This window comes from Arachis ipaensis, chromosome B4, assembly GCF_059453495.1.
Source record: "Arachis ipaensis isolate K30076 ecotype BB chromosome B4, ASM5945349v1, whole genome shotgun sequence".
Classification (NCBI taxonomy): domain Eukaryota; kingdom Viridiplantae; phylum Streptophyta; class Magnoliopsida; order Fabales; family Fabaceae; genus Arachis; species Arachis ipaensis.
This window is the reverse complement of record NC_142439.1, coordinates 145,025,302-145,046,651: the sequence shown is the minus strand read 5'-3', so window position 1 is coordinate 145,046,651 and position 21,350 is coordinate 145,025,302. Positions and strand designations below refer to the sequence as shown.

At 31.6% G+C, this 21,350-nt stretch overlaps 1 protein-coding gene across 1 annotated transcript; it reads left to right on the top strand.

Annotated features, from left to right (window-relative positions):
- Window positions 1-3,700: 3,700 nt before the first annotated feature.
- Window positions 3,701-5,917, top strand: COL2 (CONSTANS-like 2). Its single transcript, XM_088485849.1, has 2 exons — window positions 3,701-4,727; window positions 5,322-5,917. Exons 1-2 carry the CDS (start codon window positions 3,879-3,881, stop codon window positions 5,682-5,684), a joined length of 1,212 nt encoding a protein of 403 aa, XP_088341975.1. The 5' UTR covers window positions 3,701-3,878; the 3' UTR covers window positions 5,685-5,917.
- Window positions 5,918-21,350: the final 15,433 nt, after the last annotated feature.

Genomic DNA, 21,350 nt, shown 5'->3' with positions numbered 1-21,350 from the left:
ACACAAAATATTTTTTTTTCTAGCCTTTTATTGGTGGGTTGAAACATTCCACATCATCATTGACTATGACAAGTGTGCTATAAGCTTGAAACAAGTCAGCAATTGGGGATGCTGATGTGTACTTAAAATCCAACATGAGAACTTTTGTATATTTGTACAAAGTTTACGGCAAATTGCAACCATTAGTTTTGTGGTTTTGACCCCTTATTCAATCTAAACCAAGTTCGTTGTAGTTTATATATCAAAGTGATCACATCCACTAACTAAAAGTAACTCAGCTTTTATGCTGTGTTGTACAAAACTATTATGTGGTGTGCTTTAAATTTTAAAAACTTTGGATGTCATTACTTAATATTAAGCCCCTGAACAATAAATGATGATTCCAGCAAATTTCAGGCTTTCGAAAACAAAATTATTTTCTCATTTAATACATGGAATTAATTTAATAAAATAATATTATATATTACTAATTAAGGATGTTCGCAATGGAATTTATTTTGAATTTTGGTAGAAAAAACCATCCAATCCAATCATAAAAAATTTAATTGAATTGTCTTTTGTTTCAATCTTTTCAAAGTCCACCAAACTAAATCAAATCAAATTTAATTAGATTGATTTAGTTCGATTTTTTTTATATCATACCTAATTATAATTGTTTATGTTAATTACTTTACTATTTCAAAAAATATATATAAACAAATAATTAGTTATTTGTATAAAATTCCTTTAGTACTTAGAAGTTAGAATTATGATGATTGGTGCATAATCTAGTTAAGTTCCTAATTTCCTATGACTTAAGAAAGCTTGCATGCGCATTGGTCCCAGCTATATAAATAAATATAGTTAGTGTTTGAGAACTTTCCTATTCAAATCATTAAAATGAAATGTTAATCATAGAATGTCACATCTTTTAGACCTAAATAAAATGTTATTTTACCCCGTAATATTTAAGATCATTTAGCCTCATTACTAGATGGGTAATATTAGATAGACAAAAAAAACAGTCAGAACTTACCTTATTTAGCATTAATTAATTATCACAATAATTAATAAATGTTAAATAAGACAAATTATAGTCTTTTTTGACTATTTTTTTTTGTTACTAAATATTTCCGTTACTAGATATGTATGTGTATCTATTCTTATTACATTCTGTAGAAATTAAATAATTAATTAATTATTTTTTTTTAAAGATTGTTGCCCCACCAAACTTACTTGATGTTTACATAGAGAATAGATGCATACCTCAAATATAATGTGCTCCACACCATTTAACAGTTCCACAAAATTTTTGGTAGCTATGTACGATCCTATTTGAATCCCTTTAGTGGGTCTGCATCATAATTTAATTCCTCTCATAAATTAAATTATATATAGTGTGGTGACAGAAAAATAAAACATACATTTTTCATTGTCCCTTTTATATGTATATATATGGTAACCTACTAACCTAAATACACATACCTACATATATATATATATACACTTACCTTATTATTGCACATTATTATGTGCTTATTGCAATTATTAGACCAACTTCCAACCCTCAACTAGTGCATCCGGTGTCCCTCAAAGTTGTTTATATTTGACTAACTTTTGCACATTGCATTGATACCTTCTTCACATTGGAATTCTTTTTTTCTTTATAATGGCACCACTAGTACTATACTATGTCATTTTATGAAACGTATTAATTATTTTTAATTTAATAAGCTAAAGTAGATATCTACTTCTAGAATTGACATACTAGCTAATACGATTATTAGTAATTTATAATATTATTGGGAAAAGAAATTATTACTTTTTAAAATTACAAGTAGTAATGTAATAGTAATGCTTGACAAGATAGATAATGATTGTAGATTCCTACTGAATGATAATTTGGATTACTTTAGAAAACAACGAACTAAAGAAGCTAAGATAATGTTGTGGGCTCAGGCAATTTAATCAAAATATTACCATTATGTAATAAAAATGTCGGTCATGGCAGAATAAGTGATATTTATATATGAATTTATATTACATTAGGCCATGAATTTAATCCAACTGAAAATTGTAGTATATAAAAACTGATTTTACACATTGTAAATTAAATAGTTAATGCATGGTAATACATGATACATTGATACACTGATTTTAATCCATTATTCTTTCGGAAGAATTTTAAATGTTCCTAAAATAGTGGTGTTCTAATAAGTTTAGTCGTTAATTTTAATTATAAAAAATATATATTAATTAAAATTAATAATTAAAATTTCTAGTCCAAAAATATTCAAAAGTTTTTCTATTCTTTTTCTGAAATGTAAAATAGAAAAACAGTGTTTCCACATAAAATACCCAAACAAAATATAAAGTGAATTGTAAAAATCACTTGTGTTATTATAGGTTTGCTGACAAACTAGTTCCCCCTCATAATTAAAATTAAAAAATGAAAGTAAAAAAGAAAAGTAGTTAATAAAGTTTTATGCATTAAAAAAATGAAACCTAGTATTCAAACCCTTCTTTAAACCCACTTGGTGGAGCAAATGAGCCACTAGTAGAGCAAGCCAAAACAAATAATTAAACTACAAAGGTAGGGATAAGATATTCTATAGTTTATGTCCTTTAATATAACATAATGGATAATGTTAGGGAGACAAAAAAAATATTCATAATTTATTTTATTTAGCATTCATTAATTATCGCAACAAGTAATAAATGCTAAATAAGGCAAGTTATGGCTGTTTTTGACTAATTTTCTTTGGCTACCAAACATTTCCCTATCCTAATAATCATATAATTAGAATTAGCAAGATATATATCTCTAACTCTTTTAACGTTTTATAAAATCATACTTAAATATCACCAACTAAAATATATGTATTTTGATAATTAAAAATTCAGAACTGAAATTAATCTTTTTATTAAATTTTAGACTACTCTTTCGGTCTAATTTCCTTATAAACTACTAATCTAAGAATTTAATTTTGATGTGCTAATAGTATAAATAATTTTACATAATTATCTAATTGGATTTGTATATTTAAATAATTTTTAAATAATAAATTTAAAATTAATTATTTTTATTAATGTGAATAATATATAATTATATTAGTTGTCTTAACAAAATTCTTTTACACTTATATATAATATATAAAATTTAAAATGTCTTTTATTAAAATTTTATGTTCTCTTAAATAAATTTTCTCTATTAATTCAGAACTACGATATAAAACTTAAGGGTAATGCTAGGGAGACAAAAAAAACAGTCAGAACTTGCCTTATTTAACATTTATTAATTATCGCAACAATTAATGAATGCTAAATAAAGTAAATTATAGTTATTTTTTGGCTGATTTTCTTTGGTTACCAAACATTTTATAAAACTTAATCCTTAAAAAACTTCTGATTAAGAAACACAAACTTTCATTTTCATCCATGTTTATGTTCCAACCTAAAAGATTAGATAATGAATTTAGGCACACACTCTCTCCTTTGGCTTCTTTACCAAAGATTTGGAGAAGAAGGATATGGTCCCACACCCCACAACCAAATACACACACAAACACAAACTCAATACTCAACTCAAAGCCACATCCACCCCACAAACCCAACACACAGATAATCTCAAAACCTTCCCACACCACTAACTTTCTGCCACGTGTCACCCCTTAGATTCTCTCCCCCACACAACAAAACCAACCCCTCCAACACCAACAACAACTTCAAATCACTACAACTCTACATTAACATATAAACTCACTTCACAATTCACATGCTTTGTTCTTCTTTCCATTACTAGTAGAAATAAACTACTAGTAGCTTCTTCACTTCACTTCACCATTCCTCACTTTCCTCGGAATCCACAAATCAAAACATTCATAAAAAAACTCCCACAAATGTTGGACGAAGATACCAACACCAACACCACCTCCTGGGCGCCGCGCGTGTGCGACACCTGCCGCTCTGCCCCATGTGCGGTCTTCTGCCGCGCTGACTCCGCATACCTCTGCGCGTCATGCGACGCGCGCGTGCACGCCGCCAACACCTTGGCCTCACGCCACGAGCGCGTGTGGGTATGCGAGGCCTGCGAACGCGCCCCGGCAGCGTTTCTTTGTAAGGCGGATGCAGCATCGCTCTGTTCCTCCTGCGACGCTGACATCCACTCGGCTAACCCTCTGGCGAGTCGTCACCAGAGGGTGCCAATTGGACCCATGTACGGCCCACCATCCGTCCCAGTAAATGGCACGAATAGTGAGTTCGTTGGGATGGTTGAAGATGAAGAAGATGAAGATGATGACGAAGAAGAAGCTGCTTCTTGGTTGTTGTTGAACAACACCAACACCACGGCCGCCGTGACGGCCGGCACCAACAACAACCATAATAACAGTAACAGCAGCAACAACAACCAGAATCATCATCATCACCACCAACAACAGAGTAATCATAATGGTTTCTTGTTTGGTGGTGAGGTTGACGAGTATTTGGACCTTGTGGATTGTAATTCTTGTGGTGATGATGATAACAATCATCATCATCACAGCAACAATAACAATAACCACTTTGCGGTTGATGGTGTTGATCATCGTTATGGTTATCAGCAGCAGTATGGTGGTGGCGGTGGTCAGAAGAGCTATGGTGGTGGTGGCGGCGGAGATAGTGTGGTGCCGGTTCAGCATTTTCAACTTGGTTTGGAGTTTGAGCCTTCCAAAGCAGGCTACAATTACAATGCTTCTATTAGTCAAAGTGTAAGTCTAAATATTTAATTTTTCATACATACTTTAAATGGATGATTTAAATTTACAAAATTAATTTGTTTTTTACTTCACTAATTCACCATGTTGTTACATAATTTAGAAGTTAAATATTAATTTTGTGTATATATTATTTAAATCTGTGTATGTATTTCATTTCCTATTAACTAATTGTAATAACTATACCTGATTAATTGGTGCTTGCATATACTGTGTCCTTTCACCAATTGCATGCTTTAATAGCATTTAAATGCTTTCATTTTCTCTTTATTATCTTGTAATATTCCAACCAATGATTGCATATGTAAAAGTTTTACTTCTTTGTCAAGAAATTCCATCCTTTTTTGCAGTGACAATGAACCTAAGAATCAAATTTGAATTTCATTTTGTATTCAAATGATAAAGATATTAGCCAATGAGTTATAGCTCAATTGGCATAGTCTCTCCATACTCAATTAAGAGGTTGCAGGTTCGAGTCTCCTATCTTTGGTAAAAAAAAATGATAAAAATATTAATTAATGTCTAGTTTAGTAGACATTGAAAAATAAATGAACAAGGTTTGCTAAACAATTTTGTATTGGCAATCAGGTATCAGTTTCATCAATGGAAGTTGGAGTAGTGCCAGAATCATCAATCAGCAATGGATCAATTTGCCATTCAAGACCACCAAAGGGAACAATTGACCTATTTTCAGGACCTACCCCAATGCAAATGAGTTCATATCTCACTCCAATGGACAGAGAAGCCAGAGTCCTAAGGTATAGAGAGAAGAAGAAGACAAGAAAATTCGAGAAGACCATAAGGTATGCATCAAGAAAGGCCTATGCAGAGACTCGGCCGCGAATCAAAGGCCGATTCGCCAAGAGAACTGATGTTGAAGCTGAAGTTGATCAGATGTTCTCCACACCATTGATTACAGAAGTTGGTTATGGCATTGTTCCTTCATTCTGAAGAAAGCCAGAGCAGAAGCCAGAGAAGCAAGTGATGAAGATATTTCATATTTATGTTGCTATGTTACTAAGTTTTCTAGATTGGTATTATTTTTTATATGATCTTCTAATCTTCTATATACATATGCTTTTATTTATTTCTTGATTTTATTGCATTTGAATCATGACTCTGCTATTATTATTATTTGTAAATATAGTTCCTAATTATATTAAGTTTATTACATTTTGTATCAAGATGTAATTTCTGTATTCTATTCATGGCTTTGTGTTGTTGGTGTTACTATCTATAATAATACCATAAATCTAATTAATTACTGAAATTTCTATTTATGAATTCATGACTGTGATTGTTCAAAGGAATCCATTTCTCTTCTAAATAAGTACATACCTGATATTTCCTATGAGAAGTTATGCAAAAAAACATGGACATGCATTATCTCAGTAAATTGGTGATGAGAATTAGCACATGCAAAATGGAAATACCTTTTACTAGGACAAATTTAACTATATTATGTCCCTCATGTTAATTAGAATTTTTTTAAGAAAATCACTAATTTTTAATTTGTATAAATATTATTTAGTGTCAACTTTTTAAAATATTTTAGATCTTTGAAGAGTAACATTATTTGGACAACTTTACCCCTTCTCATCATCTTTACTTATTCTTCCTGTTGGACTGCTACATCTTAATAATAGAGAGAATTTTCATATTAAAAAACAATCTTATATGGTTATTTTAGTTAAAGAAAAATGTCATGCAAATAGTGTTTTAAACTAGTTCGTTAAAATAAAACCAGTTTAAAATAGTTTATCAAATTTTTATCAAATAAAAAAAAGTCTTAATTGACTTATATATAAATAACTGGTTGTAATCTAGGAGTTAATCAGTCACGCAGCACCTTAACAATTAGTCACTTGATCGGATGATCAATTTTAGACATTAAAAACTAATTTCAAATATGTAACAGTCAAATTTATATAAATGCAATAATCTCTTGTTAACAAGTTCCAAACTTTAAATTAGGAAAATATACTAATAGACAAATAATTTTGAGTAGTAATTTATTTTGTTTTTAGTGGCAATAAAAATAATCGTTAATATATTTACAGTCAACTAGATATTAGTCGTTTTATACTTTGTCGCTAAAAAATTTTTGCGACAATTATTATTATAACGTGTGGTAATAATGGCAAATATATATCTATCGCAAAAATATAAGTTAAATAAGACATATAGTAGTCATTATATTATTGCTACTAAAATTTTTGTCATTAAAAATAATTTTTTTTGTAGTGACAATAGAATTTCTAACTCAAATGAAAAAACAAATATGTGTATATGAGATTCATTTTCAGATTGATGTAAGGACCTAACTGTAGAGAAATAATTAAGACCCTCCATCATTCAGCCAAAAAAGACTAATATAAATGTTTTCTTGCCTTCTTCACAGATGGAATATATCTTATATAATTGAAAGTGCTAAAGAAAAAGTATGGTTGCACTTTTTGTCTTGGTGGAAGTGAATATTTGGCAAAAAAGTGGAAAGAATGAAGAACCAAATGTTTAAGTGAATCTAGTGATGGAGAGTAAGATCATCTATGACCATGAGATTGCTACATACAAATATACCCATTTTGTGAAAGGATTGTTTGTTGATAATATAAAATCCGATCCTGAATCTAGAAATAGATATTGGAATAATCTGTATATGCATGGCTATTTGTTACAACTTACACGTATATGTATATAAAGCTGTTAGGAGTCACCATATTCATGCCCACATTTCATGTGAACAAAGCAACGATACCATATAGTTATTATGCTTGCCAAGTACAATGTGACACATTAATTAATTGGAATATACTATCATATCTTTTCAATATTCGGATACATGCATATATATATATGGTTAAAGCTGCTAAATTTATGCCAAAGCTAAGAGAGTCTTTAATTAGTCCTTTTCTACTTCATCAATAAAATTAATTAGCAATGATCCTTATTCTATACAGATAGTAAAAAGTTGCTGATGACTTCATTTGGTTCGGAGAACGCAATAATAAGATTTATACTATTTAATTTGCAAATAAAAGTTAGTATCAAAGTATTGGTATACAAAAGTGAAATTATTAGGATTATCTCTAATGGTAGAATATAATTTTTTTTTTTTTTACCAAAGATAGGAGACTCGAACCCGCAACTTCTTAATTGAGTATGAGAAGACTATGCCATTTGAGCTATTACTCATTGGCGGTAAAATATAAACTTATTACTTATTAGATAAGGATATGTAATAAGGTGACAAATTTTTTTACTCTAGTCAAGGTGTATCTTTAAGAGATTTCGCCATTCAAGTTAATAATATATGAAAAAAATATAAAGATTAGAGATCAATAGCATTCTTTAAGTGCATGTTAAATCTTTTATTTATAGTATTTGAAAAATAAATCTAAAGAAAATTATTTTAAATAGATTCGTATGAGATATTAAATACCAAAGTGGTGAGATCTGAATCGCTCAATGAATCAGTAAAATAACTTATTTATTGGTTCAATAGTTTAATCAAAATTCAATTGGTTTAATTAAATAATAATTAAAATTTAATATATAATTTTAAATATTTAAATTCAATAATTATTAGTCTAATAAAATTCAAAATTTTAAAATTTTACATAATATTCTACCACAAAAAAATTAACAATCAAATTTTTAACTAAATACAGGCCCTAATTATCATTAATCAGTAATCATAAAAAAATCAGCAAGCAACAACATCATCATCATTTTAGAAAATCAGCAATTCAGAATAAACAAACAACAACAAAATCAGTATTATTAACTCAACAATTTAGAATTAAACTCAGCAACTCACAATTAAACCCAACTCCAATTCAGAATTAAACAAAGGCACTAATCATCACTAATAAGTAATCATCAGAAAATCAGCAACAAGCCAACAACATATTAGCAATAACATCATCATAAATCAACCATCAACAAAATTATTCCAGTTTCATAAAAATTAATAAGGCAAAAAAAAAAAAGAGCAGCAGTAACTAGAATATATTCTGTCCAGCAACAAAATTAATCAATTGAGTCAATCAAATTTTCACACAGCAACCAAATCTATTATGTCTAGCAACTAAAATCCAAAATAAAAATTATAGCAACTCAGAATCATTATAATTAACAAAATAAAAAATAATTGAAGAAAGAGAGTAACCACAACGATAGAGAAAGATGGCGAAGAGTCCACCACGGCAGAAGAGAGACATTCACAAAGATGGAGAGAGAAGGCTCAAAGACAGAGACAGGCTTGATGATGAGGGCAGAGACGGCGACGCCAACAGTAGCTCCGAGCAGATCTGGCGAAGGAAGAACCAAGCTGACAGCGAGACAGAGATGAGGATCAAGCTTCCACACGAAGGCGACAGAAATGGCACCATTTTTTAGGGGGTATACCGAATCAAAAACCTTAAATAAATAGATCGGTTCTGACGGTTCACCAGTTAATTGACAATTCGGTCAGTTCTTTGATCGATTTTTTATTAGATGGTTTATAAAGTCAACCGAAACGGTCAGATAACCGATTTTTGGTTAACCTAGTTGAATCGATCGATTTAGTTCGGTTTTTAGAATTATGGTAAATATAATTCAAATTGCATCTTTTATGAATGGACATGCGCAAACAAAATTTTAGACCTAATCTAAAAGTTAGACTAGTCCATATATCAAAATTTGATATTAAATTTAATACTAAATCATTAATAGAGGGTTGTCATGTAAAACTCTGAAAATTAATAAATAATTAACTAATAAAATTAATTATTATTTAAAGAAATTAAAAAATTAAATTTTATAGTTTAGGGAGGTAGAATTAATTAAAATACTAATTTTAACCATAATTTTAAAAGTTTTAATCTAAAATTGGGTCAACGGACTAAAGCGATTGGACCGAGCCTAAACCAGGTCCAAGGCTCATATATAAAGACCAAAATACAGCCACTTAAACCTCATTCATTATGCTCCAAACTGAATAAGAGAGTGAGGGACGATGATTTGGGAAGGAAACTCCAAACCCTTGTCCAACATTTTAAATCCACGTAACTTTCAATTCGGAGCTCTGATTGACGAGTCATTAGTGGCCACACGTTCATCTCGGAATTCTCTACAAAATCTATCGAATAATTTGGTAAGAAAATTATGATTTTGTGCCCAGTTCTTTCCCTTTCAGTTTCGTGATTTGGGTGTTGATTTTGAGAGATTATGTGATTTTGGTGTTTAGGACCGAATTAGCTTTGTGGGCTTGCTAGGTCTTATTATAAACTTCCGTTGGTAAGGTGAGAAACCTCTAACACTTGTAAAATTGTTAAATTAGCAAATTCTATATTGATTTTAGTGATATTTGTGTGGAATTAGATTGTATATATGTGAATTAGAACCAAATTGTTGAAGTTAGAAGCTTGATTTGGGTGTTCGGTGCTGAAAATCTTGGTGCTGGAGGCTTGAAGCTTGTGAATTGATAACTTTTAGGGTGTCCGAGAATTAGAGAGGAATCAGTCAAGGACTCCAGGTATAATTTTGGTTTCTCGTAGATAATATATAATGTTACGTGAAAACTTAGGCTAGTTGACCATGTGCTAAGTTGAACTAGATTGAATTGTTAAGGTTTAGTAAGTTTGGTGAACTTGTTGAGTTTGTTATAGTAATGTATTGATTATTGATATTGATGAGGTTTGATGATAATTGTTGATGATTGTGATAGTTGATGATGTTAGTAAATTGTGATGATGAAATCGATGGATAATGTTTGTAATTGGATTGAGGATTTTGAGGGTGTTGATGAGAATGTATGGATTGATGATGAGAGGTGTTTGGAAATAGGCGAATATGAATTTGAGACCATTGGGGTGGTTTTGGATGTAAAATAATTGTATATGTATTAAGGTTTTGAAAATTTAAGGGTTTTGGTGATTTTTGGTAAAAATAATTTTTAATGAACTTTGACGGATCATAACTTGAGCCTTGATTTTTGGATTTGAATGAAAATTATTTCAAATTAAAGATAATTTCAAGAGCTTTAGAACGGTATACATTTTGTGGAAAACAAAACTTTATAGAGGAAGTTATTGGCATCGAAAGTTATGTGCCAAAAACTGAATTTTCCTAAGTTGCTAAAAACCAGAAATTCTGGTGTGTGTGCGTACGCACAGACTAGAGAGTGCGTTTTGACTTGTGTGTACACACGAGGGGGTATGCGTATGCACACCCTGAGGATTTTGCAAGTGTGGTACACACTGTGATGCATATGCGCAGGATGGGAAGGTCACGCTGTTGCGTGCATATGAACGGCATGGTTCGTACACACACTTTAATGAAAGTTGGTGGTGCATGCATACACACACCTGGTACATACACACACCACTCTGTTTTATAGTAAAATTCTATTTTTCACTGTTTGACTTTCTCGACAAGCCTGTAAACTTCTGAAACCATTGTTCTGATCAAAATTCACCATTTTCGAACTGTTGACTATTCTCCTGATTTTCCAAACCTCTTTAACACTTGTTTAAGGTCTAGGAGTAAGCTTTTGAGTTTTAGAACAAGAGTGAATAGTTTAATTGAGTCAAGAGAATATTGAGGAGGATTTGCAGAGTGACAATTAAGTAATGAGATGTTGGTAATGTTGAGTAAGAAGTGAGTGATAAAGATAATGATAAGAATAAAAGAATGTAATTGAATTGAGATATGATTAATGTGGAGGTTGGCTATGAGGAAGAGGAAAGAGGAGGACTGAGTTTAATTATGAATTCTGAATGAATATAAAGGAATAATAATGAATTTGAGAATGAATGAGACATAATTAATGGCAATAATGATATTGATGAGTTGGATGTGGGGAAGGTGGTAGGGAGCTGATCCCTCGATCTTTTTCTCCCACATTTTCTGTGATTGTGATGTGTTAGATGTGAAGAAGGTGGTAAGACGCTAATCCCTCGATTAATTCCTCTACATTCTTTGCGATTGTGTTGTGTTGGATGTGAGGAAGGTGGTAGGGCACTAATTGTAACACCCTACTACATAGAGTCTTACGCTTAAGTCGTAAAATAGAGGTGGTCAGGTATTATGACCTCTAAAATAAAATATATACATAATATAGTTGAAAGGAATTTATATTCGAGGAGCTTTGAAAGAAAGTTTAAGCAAAATCGAGAAAGAAAAAGCGCAACGCCCGCGTGAATGTAAACTTAAGTACAAAGAAAGTAAAGACGTTTGCATATAGTACACTTAAATGATTGTTATTTTAAACATATTTCGCTAAGTATATTAGTGAAGGGAACTTTCGATCCCTAACCTTGCTTAAGACGAATTAAGATCAAAGAGATTTTTTTTGTTGTCTACAACAAAACCAAAGATTATGCTAGAGTATCTTTTGTTATGCAATCATGTTAGGTATATACTAAAATTAGTCGTTGAAATTAGTTATTAGTATAGAATATATATTGAAAATGAGTTAAAGTATACCTGTATTTATACATAAATACGTGATAATTGATTTTGGTGATTAATTTTAATGTATAAATAATATGTTTGCATGCCATGTGATACACAGCTTTAGGGGGTGACTACTGTATTGGGTACCATGAAAAAGGGAAGTTCTCATTTCTCAGCTCACTATCCTTTCAAATGAATGAAGAACTTGTTATTACTACTTAGTTTAAGTGGTTGACAATACACTATTCTGTCTCATGTTTTCGACTTCAATTGTTCCTTCTTAATAGAAAATTAACAATAAATAAAAAATAGAAAAAAAAAGACATACTTTGATACAAAGTCAAAACAAAATTTTTTTTTCTTCTTTTTTTGAGTAATTCTTCTCAATGTTCATCTTGTGAATAAGTATAATTTTATGATATTAAATTCCATTAAAGTGAAGAAATCGGTAAGATGAACAAGGAAAAATTTATTAATCCTTAAATTAAAATAATAATATAACATAATAAAAATTACAAATTCAATGATAATTTAACTCTCATTTGATCTTTTTCTAACTTTAAGTGTACTCAGGATTTTTGTTTAGTTTCATTGGTTTTTTTATTAGTAGTTTTCTGTTGTAACAAATCAGGGATGTTTGAGTTGAAGGCGACATACTCAGGGATGTGTGAGTTTAAATGTTTTTTATTCATATATTTGTTTTTTTTCCTGAACCTAATTTTTTTTCCTATACAATGAATATGAGAAATTATTTTTTGTTATGTAATATGACATAAAGAAACTTTTTAACATTAGTAATTAACATATATGGGATAATTTCAGTTTTTTGTTTAATGGAAAAATCTGCCTATATTGATTTAATTTGATTAATAGTTGACATTATGTTATATGCATACATAATGTCTTTTTTTATTTCTGTACTGAACATTTTCTGTGCGATTAATATATTTGATCGTGTTGAGCATTTTCTGTGCATCGCACGGATCATTCATTAAAACAATACTATATATATGCGTGCTCATAGTATGATATTAATGGTTGACATTTTATTATATGCATACATAATGTATTTTTTTATTTTTGTACTGAGTATTTTTCGTGTAATTAATATATTTTTTTACTGTGTTAAATATTTTCTGTGCAAATGCATGGGTCATTCACTAGTTAAAATAATGTTAAAGGTGTTATTGGATTTAATATTGAGGAATTAATGTGTGGGTATACATATATGGGTCAATCTACTGTACAGATTAATTTTCATACAGATATACAGATATTCTCTCTACCTACATCTTCTTCCCACACGTGTTGCTTAATTTTGCAGAATGGAGCAGGCTCTGAGCAGAACATGGGAGTTCATGAGAAGGGTTCGCTAAGTCGAGCCGGTGGGTTGAACAAGGAACGGGATTTCATTGTAGTGGGTTCCGTGAGTCCAGCTTTATGGGTTGGGCCTTATTGGTCGTTGGGAGTAGTTTCAGAAAATAAGATATTAAATACCAAAGTTGCGAGATCTGAATCGGTCAATGAATTAGTAAAATAACTGATTCATTGGTTCAATAGTTTAATCAAAATTCAATCGGTTTAATTAAATAATAATTAAAATTTAATATATAATTTTAAATATTTAAATTCAATAATTATTAGTCTAATAAAATTCAAAATTTTAAAATTTCACATAATATTCTACCACAAAAAAATTAACAATCAAATTTTCAACTAAATACAAGCACTAATCATCACTAATCAGTAATCATCAGAAAATCAGCAAGCAACAACATCATCATCATTTCAAAAAATTAGCAATTCAGAATAAACAAACATCAACAAAATCAGTATTATTAACTCAACAATTTAGAATTAAACTCAGCAACTCAAAATTAAACCCAACTCCAATTTAGAATTAAATAAAGGCACTAATCATCACTAATCAGTAATCATCAGAAAATCAGCAAAAAACCAACAACATATTAGCAACAATGAGAAATTATTTTTTGTTATGTAATATGACATAAAGAAGCTTCTTAACGTTAGTAATTAACATATATGGGATAATTTCAGTTTTTCGTTTAATGGAAAAATCTGCCTATATTAATTTAATTTGATTAATGGTTGACATTATGTTATATGCATACATAATGTATTTTTTATTTCTGTACTGAGCATTTTTTGTGCGATTAATATATTTGATCGTGCTGAACATTTCCCGTGCATCGCACGGATCATTCACTAAAACAACACTATATATATGCGTGCTCATAGTATGATATTAATGGTTGACATTTTGTTATATGCATTCATAATGTTTTTTTTTTTAATTTTTGTACTGAGCATTTTTTGTGCAATTAATGTATTTTTCGATCGTGTTGAGCATTTTCCGTGCAAATGCACAGGAAATTTGATAGTTAAAATAATGTTAAAGGTGTTATTTGATTTAATGTTGAGGAATTAATGTGTGGCCGTGTGGGTATCTATTACTTGTATAATAGTCGTGGCTCATTAAGCCACGCGTCAATCCCTCAAAAACTCAATAAAAAAAATAAAATTGCGTGTAATGTAAACTTTTCTTTTTTGTTTTTGAAGGAAACGTAAACTTTTCATTCTTTAACTCATTGTCTCCCTCTATTATCTATCTATCTTTCGATTCAATCCGTCGCGTCCTCTCTTTCTCTTTTGAAACCCCGAATCCCCCCTTCTGCTTCGTTCTCTCCTCCATAGCCCACAAACTTATTCTGGTCCATATAATCGCTGCCCATCCACGCTCTCTTTATGGCTTTTCCTGCTTCTCAAAACCTCATTTCAGTAAGCCATATATCTCCCTCAGGAACGCCATCTCTTAAACACCATTTTCGTCAACCCCCATCTGGAAACCCTAACTTACCGAGCTGAGCGGAATCTTCGTCTCAGATCACAACCCAAACTCAAACCCAATTTCTGTCCCAAAACCCTAAGTTTGAAAATCTCTCTCCATGACTCCCTCTTTCTCTCGCTCTCGTCCCAACCCAAACCCAACTTCTTCGAAAAATGTTGGAGAGGCGGCATTCACTTTTCGACGATTCAGCACAAGCAACGGCGGATCTGGACTGCAACGCGATGACGTGCGATGAGGGAGTGAGTAGACAAGCGATGGTCAGACAGGAATGACGCAACGTCGAGCGGCGGGAGAATGAGGTCTCAAACAGGGGAAATGGACTATAATGGGTACGAAGAGGGCTTGAGGGGTAGTGGCTTCTCTCTCTGAGCCGGTGAGAGTGACTTCTCGGTGATATGTTCTCTCTCTCTCTGTCTTGCCGACTGTCTCTGACACTCTCGGTTGCGGTGAGTCCTGGAGCAAGTGCTTGCTCACCTGAACACAGATTAGATCTCAGATTTTTTGTTGCAAATAATTATAAAATAACTATTTTTTTAAGTATGATTTGTTAGTACATGGAGATTATAAATCAAGACCGTGTTTTCTAGGGTTTTTTCTATTGCTCCAGGTGTCGAAGTGGAGGTGCCGTGCGAGGATCGGCTTATTGTGCCTTGGGGTAGGTATGTAAGTGTTTTTGGAATCTGTTATTGCTGCTTGTTCTTTCATTTCTGATCATGATGTTCATATGATTTTTTTAATGTTTGTTGTTGGCTGCAGATGGTGAGGAGTGACCGATTTAAGATCGGGCAACATTGCAAGAACAATATCTGCATAGAAGGATTGTGAAGGAAGATCTCACAGAAATCTCCATTGAGATTATTGAAAGCTGTTGACAATGGCACTCGCTAGGTGTTTAATAAAAATGTTTCTTTTTTTATTTGATTTTTTGTAATTGTTATTTGTTTGTTTAATGCGTTGGTTTGTTGGATGATACTCTCTGCGAGGATTGGAAGGGCTGAGATGGCAAGGCCTCTACTTTGGTAAAGGTCTTGATTTTAACTATTTGTGTGATCTCTTCGGATCTGTATCATTATCATAATCTGAGAAAAAAGAAATTGATGTCATGACTTTAGCTTTGGTTTCCTTAAGAATTTTTTTCCCTTAAAAATAAAAATATATTGCTGCTTGGGTTAAAAAAAGGAAGTTAAATTTTTTTGAATTCTGAACTGATTTGATGAGAAATTTTGGATTAAATTTACTGTTTTGTCATCTATGATGGAATAGGTATGTAAGAGTTTTGGGTTCGTTTAATTTGAATTTTTTTGGAATCTGTTATTGCTGTTTGTTCTTTCATTTTTGAGCATGATGTTCGTTTGATTTTTTTAATGTTTGTTGTTAGTCGCAGATGGTGAGGAGTGACATATTTAAGATGGGGCAAGATTGCAAGAAGAGTATCTTTATAGAAGGATTGTAAAGGAAGATATCAGGAAAATCTTTATGACAAATCTGAATGTAAGTTTATCTCCTCGGATATGTATCATTATCATAACCTGAGAAAAAAGAAATTGATGTTATGACAGACCTGTATCATTGTCTTGTGTATAATTGACTGTAACTTTGGTTTCCTTAAGGATTTTTAATTAAAAATAAAAATATATTGCTGCTTGGGTTAAAAAAGAAGAAGTTTAATTTGTTTGAATTCTGAACTGATTTGATGAGAAATTTCGGATTAAATTTACTATTTTGTCATATGTGACGTGTTAAATGTGCAATTTTAGGTTCGTGTCATTCTTATTATCCATTTGTTTTATAGGTGGCTTTATTTTTCTTTTAGATCTATATGAATTTAGTGTTATTTTAGTTGCAATCATTTTTAATATATGGTTATGTTTATTGATCAATTGTGTTTTCTTTTATTTTGGTAAAGGAATTGACCTTAGCTTTGTGTTGCTTAAGGATTTTAACTTTAAAATAAAAATGCCTTGCTACTTGATTTAACAAGAAAGGAAGAATAATATTTTTGAATTTTGAACTGCTTTGACGAATATTTTTGGATTAAATTAACTATTTTTTCATCTGTGATGTGTGAAGTGTGTAACTTTTGGTTGGTGTCATTGTTGTGATGCATTTGTTTAATAGGTGCCTTTTCATTTTGCTCTAGCTCTATATGAATTTACTGTTATTTTAGTTGCAATCATTTTTTATATGGTTATCTTTATTGATCCATTTTGTTTTTTTAGGATTTTGTTCGATGTGTTTTGAGTAAATACACATGAACTAATTGTTCATTGTTTTTTCCCCTTTATGTTGAGGTCCAACTATGCTAATCCTGAAGTTCCACTCTTGAAAAGTGGAGTCAGAAAGTCTACAAGAAGGTTAAGTTACTTTCTTTTAGATGTTTGTATATTAATTTAATTTGCTTAAGGGTTGACATTATGTTATAGGATAAAGTGTTATCTCTCACCATTTATTTCATAAGTGGGAGCAAGAGAAAATATGAGAAAGAAATCATTCAAGGGTGAGAGATCACACTTTATCCTTTAAATTGAAAATTCAAAATTTAGAGGATCCAAATTCAAAAAAAAAATACAAAAACTTAATTAAAAATTTAGTAAAATTATTAAAACTAACATAATAATTACCTTGATTTTATGAGTAGCATAATGCGTAGTAATTTTATGGTGCGAAATATTTCAATTGTATGAATATTAATTATTAGGCCTAATAAATCAAAGTGCAATTTTATCTCTCAAGCGAAAAAAAATTAGAAGATAAAATAGATATTTTTTTTTTGTTTCCCATGGTATTCTCCAACCCAACAGATTAAGGACTAATTTTATTTCGAACCCCCGACACATGCTTAAGCAAACGAGTGAGCTGACCACTCGATCAACCTAAGTTGGTTGATAAAATAGATACCTTAATCGATAGGAAATCAACGTTCTCTTTTTGTCTTTGGAATCAATTTAATTTGGTGGGTGCAATAAGTTCCTATCTGAAGCTAATTAATCAAGAACATGCAGAGATCAATCATATATACATGGGGTCAATAATCCTTTGTACAAATGTCAAAATAACCTCCATTAATTTATCAACATGCTTTGTTCTCGCTACTTGTGCATATATGTCTTATACCTTTCATAAAAGAAAACTAAAAAGTGCAGGTACTTTATTTTAGAACCATTCATCCATACCATTTGAACTAAGAAAACTTTACCGTGATATATATAGCACAATCTTAATTTTATTAGTTTCTATTTTGCATTTTTCAAAAAAGACATATATGTGTGAAAAAATACCGTATCCTCCACTAGTTTCTTGCACTTTGTTCTATAATTGTATCTTTCATGAAAAGTAAAAAAAAAAAAAAAAAAAAGTGCAGCCACTTTTGAGGACCATTATACAAATAAATAAATGTGACTCAATAATATATTGTGCTTGTGAGCTAAGAAAAACATAATGAAAAAGAGAAAGCTTTAATTTTACCATGTTATATATAAGACATGCTTATTAATTTTGAATCTCATACATGTATACATAAGTATTAAACTACTAAGTACGCATATATATAGTATTGTATTAGTGAATAACTCGCACGAAAAATGTTCAGTACGGTCAAAAAAATATATTAATCGCACGAAAAATATTCATGTACAGAAATAAAAAAATACATTATTATTATACATATAGCATAATGTTAATCATTAATCAAATTAAATTAATATATGCAGATTTTTTCGTTAAACGGAAAATTAAAATAAAACTCTTAATAAAAGGTCATTGGTTCATCACCAAAAAAAAAGTGATTGGTTGACTCCTAAAAATAAATAAATATGAATATAAATGGTTAGAATCAAAATTGCCAAGTTGTATTATTAATTGAAAAAAAAAATAGTAAACTTGATGTATTTGTTACAATAGAAAACTACTAATAAAGAAAAATCAATGAAACTAAATGAAAATCCTGAGTATACTTAAAGTTGGTCCTGCTTTAATTGCATCAATTCAAGTTTTTTAGTATTTCTGATTGAATTAGAAAAGTATTTCTTATAGAATTCTGTTCGAAAGACCTCTCAAGGAATCGCAGCGTCGTCTGGCTGCAAAATACGTCGTGTTCCCTGCCACAAATACTGAGCCTCACCTTGCAGCTGATAAGTTTCAAATTCAACCTATAGCTCTTCAGGAACCTGTTGAGCCTGCAGTGCCCGTTCCATTGCTTGAATCCAATTGTCCGCATCAGTGGGATTTGAGGTTCTCCTGAAGGTCGGAGGGTAAACTTTCAGAAATGTTGCAAGCGTCATAGGGTCATCCTCATTATTATTGTTCCCGTGATTACCCTGGTTTATCTGATAACCCAGTGCCTTGACTGTCGCCTGCATAGCTACAGCCATAAAGTCTACTGGATTATTCCCTGTTGGGCCAGGACTAACGGTGCCTATCCTACCTCTACCTCGCCCATGACCGCGTCTGCGAGTCGACATCTGGTCCTCATATACACCAAACAAGTGATATTAAGTTGATCAGTCTCAATATCACAGGTCTAATGCTTTAAGTTCCAAATGCATGCTCACAAACGTTTATGCCATATATATCAGTCAGATATCCTAATAGCACATAGACACATATACAGAGAATGCACAGAAGCATAATCAGTTCGTCTTTCAGGCTCTATAGGAACGAACTGCTCTGATACCATAATGTAACACCCTACCATATTGAGCTTTACGCTTAAGTCGTAAAATAGAGGTGGTGTGGTATTACAACCTCTACAATATAATGTATACATATAATAGCAGAAAGATTATAATATACTAGGAGCCTTGAAGAGTAGATGAAATAAAAATCGCAAAATAAAAGCGCAACGCTCAAGAAACGAGTTAACTTGCGTGCTAAGAAAACTATAACTATCACACATAAGATAATAAAATTAAAGTAGGAATAGAGTGTCAAAGATACAAAATAACAAGCTCCTAACTCTGCCCGCGAAGTCAAGGCTGGTCGGAGAATATTTACACACACACACACACACACATATATATATATATATCCAAAACCCAAATGTACATAAACAAAATCCTGTCTCTCTATAAACCTCTAAGAGGATAAAAAAGAACAAGTTATGCAGAGAGAAAGCTAAGTACATATATATACATCACTGTACAACAAAATAACCCAGTAACCACTTCGCTTCAGGAGTCCAGACGCCTAATGAGATGCCTCTCGACCTGCATCTGAAAAACAACAACATAGTATGGGGGTGAGAACCAGAGGTTCTCAGTATGGTAAAGGTGCCACACACATAATATATAAGGTCTTGGGAATGACAGAGACAATCCTAGAATGCGAACACTCAGATTATAGAGCTTAAAGTATTAAACAGAAGACATAAAAGGTGGTTTTCTAATACTATCTAAGCCTAACTTAACTTAATCTTAAATCTAAGTCCCATATTGCCATTCCTCTATACCTCCATCTCCGTCAGCATTTCATAGACAAATAAACAGTTAAAAGCAAACACAAGAAGGTTACAAGTACTGCAGGTAGCAAATATACACTTAACATAGTAAATGCACTTAGGCAAACCCAGTTAGAGCACAAACAAGTAATTCAAGTAATATGCACATAATGCATGCCTGTCCTATGGCTAATGAGCTCATCTGTCGGTTATACAGCCAACCCGACAAGTTCAGTTTGCTAAACCATTGGACTGTCCCCTGACGTGCATCCCCATGAGTCTATGCATAGCTTTTCTCATATATATATCAAATCGCTCAATGGGGGTACCATTCCTGGGAATTTATAAGTGCCCGGTCACCCTTATGTCGTAGGGTCAACAGAGTATCGAGTTTTTAACCTGGTACACGTGGTGGTAAGCTGCGGTACTTTACCTAGGGAATCTCGTATCTCAGATCATTTAATCATTCAAGCCAAGTATCATACAATATCATTCATTTGATTATCAAGCCAAGTATTATACATGATCATCCGTAACATTTCATAATCAATTCATCACTTTTCAGCTTTACTTTACCTCTAAGTTATCCCCATTTCCTAACTTCATCTGACTATTAGGTTTAATACTTTTATTTATGACTAAAGGAATGAAAATAGAGGTTTAGAAGTCTGAAATACAATTTAAAATGCTGAAAATCATGTTTGCTAAAATAGGGGCCACGTGTACGCGTGGCTTACGCGTGGGCCATGCGTACGCATCGCCAAAACCCATGCCTCGCGTATGCGTGGGCCACGCGTACGTGTGGGCCATGCCTACGCGTGGACGTACGTTCTTTAAAAAAAATAATCAACCAGAAAGCTGCATTACCATG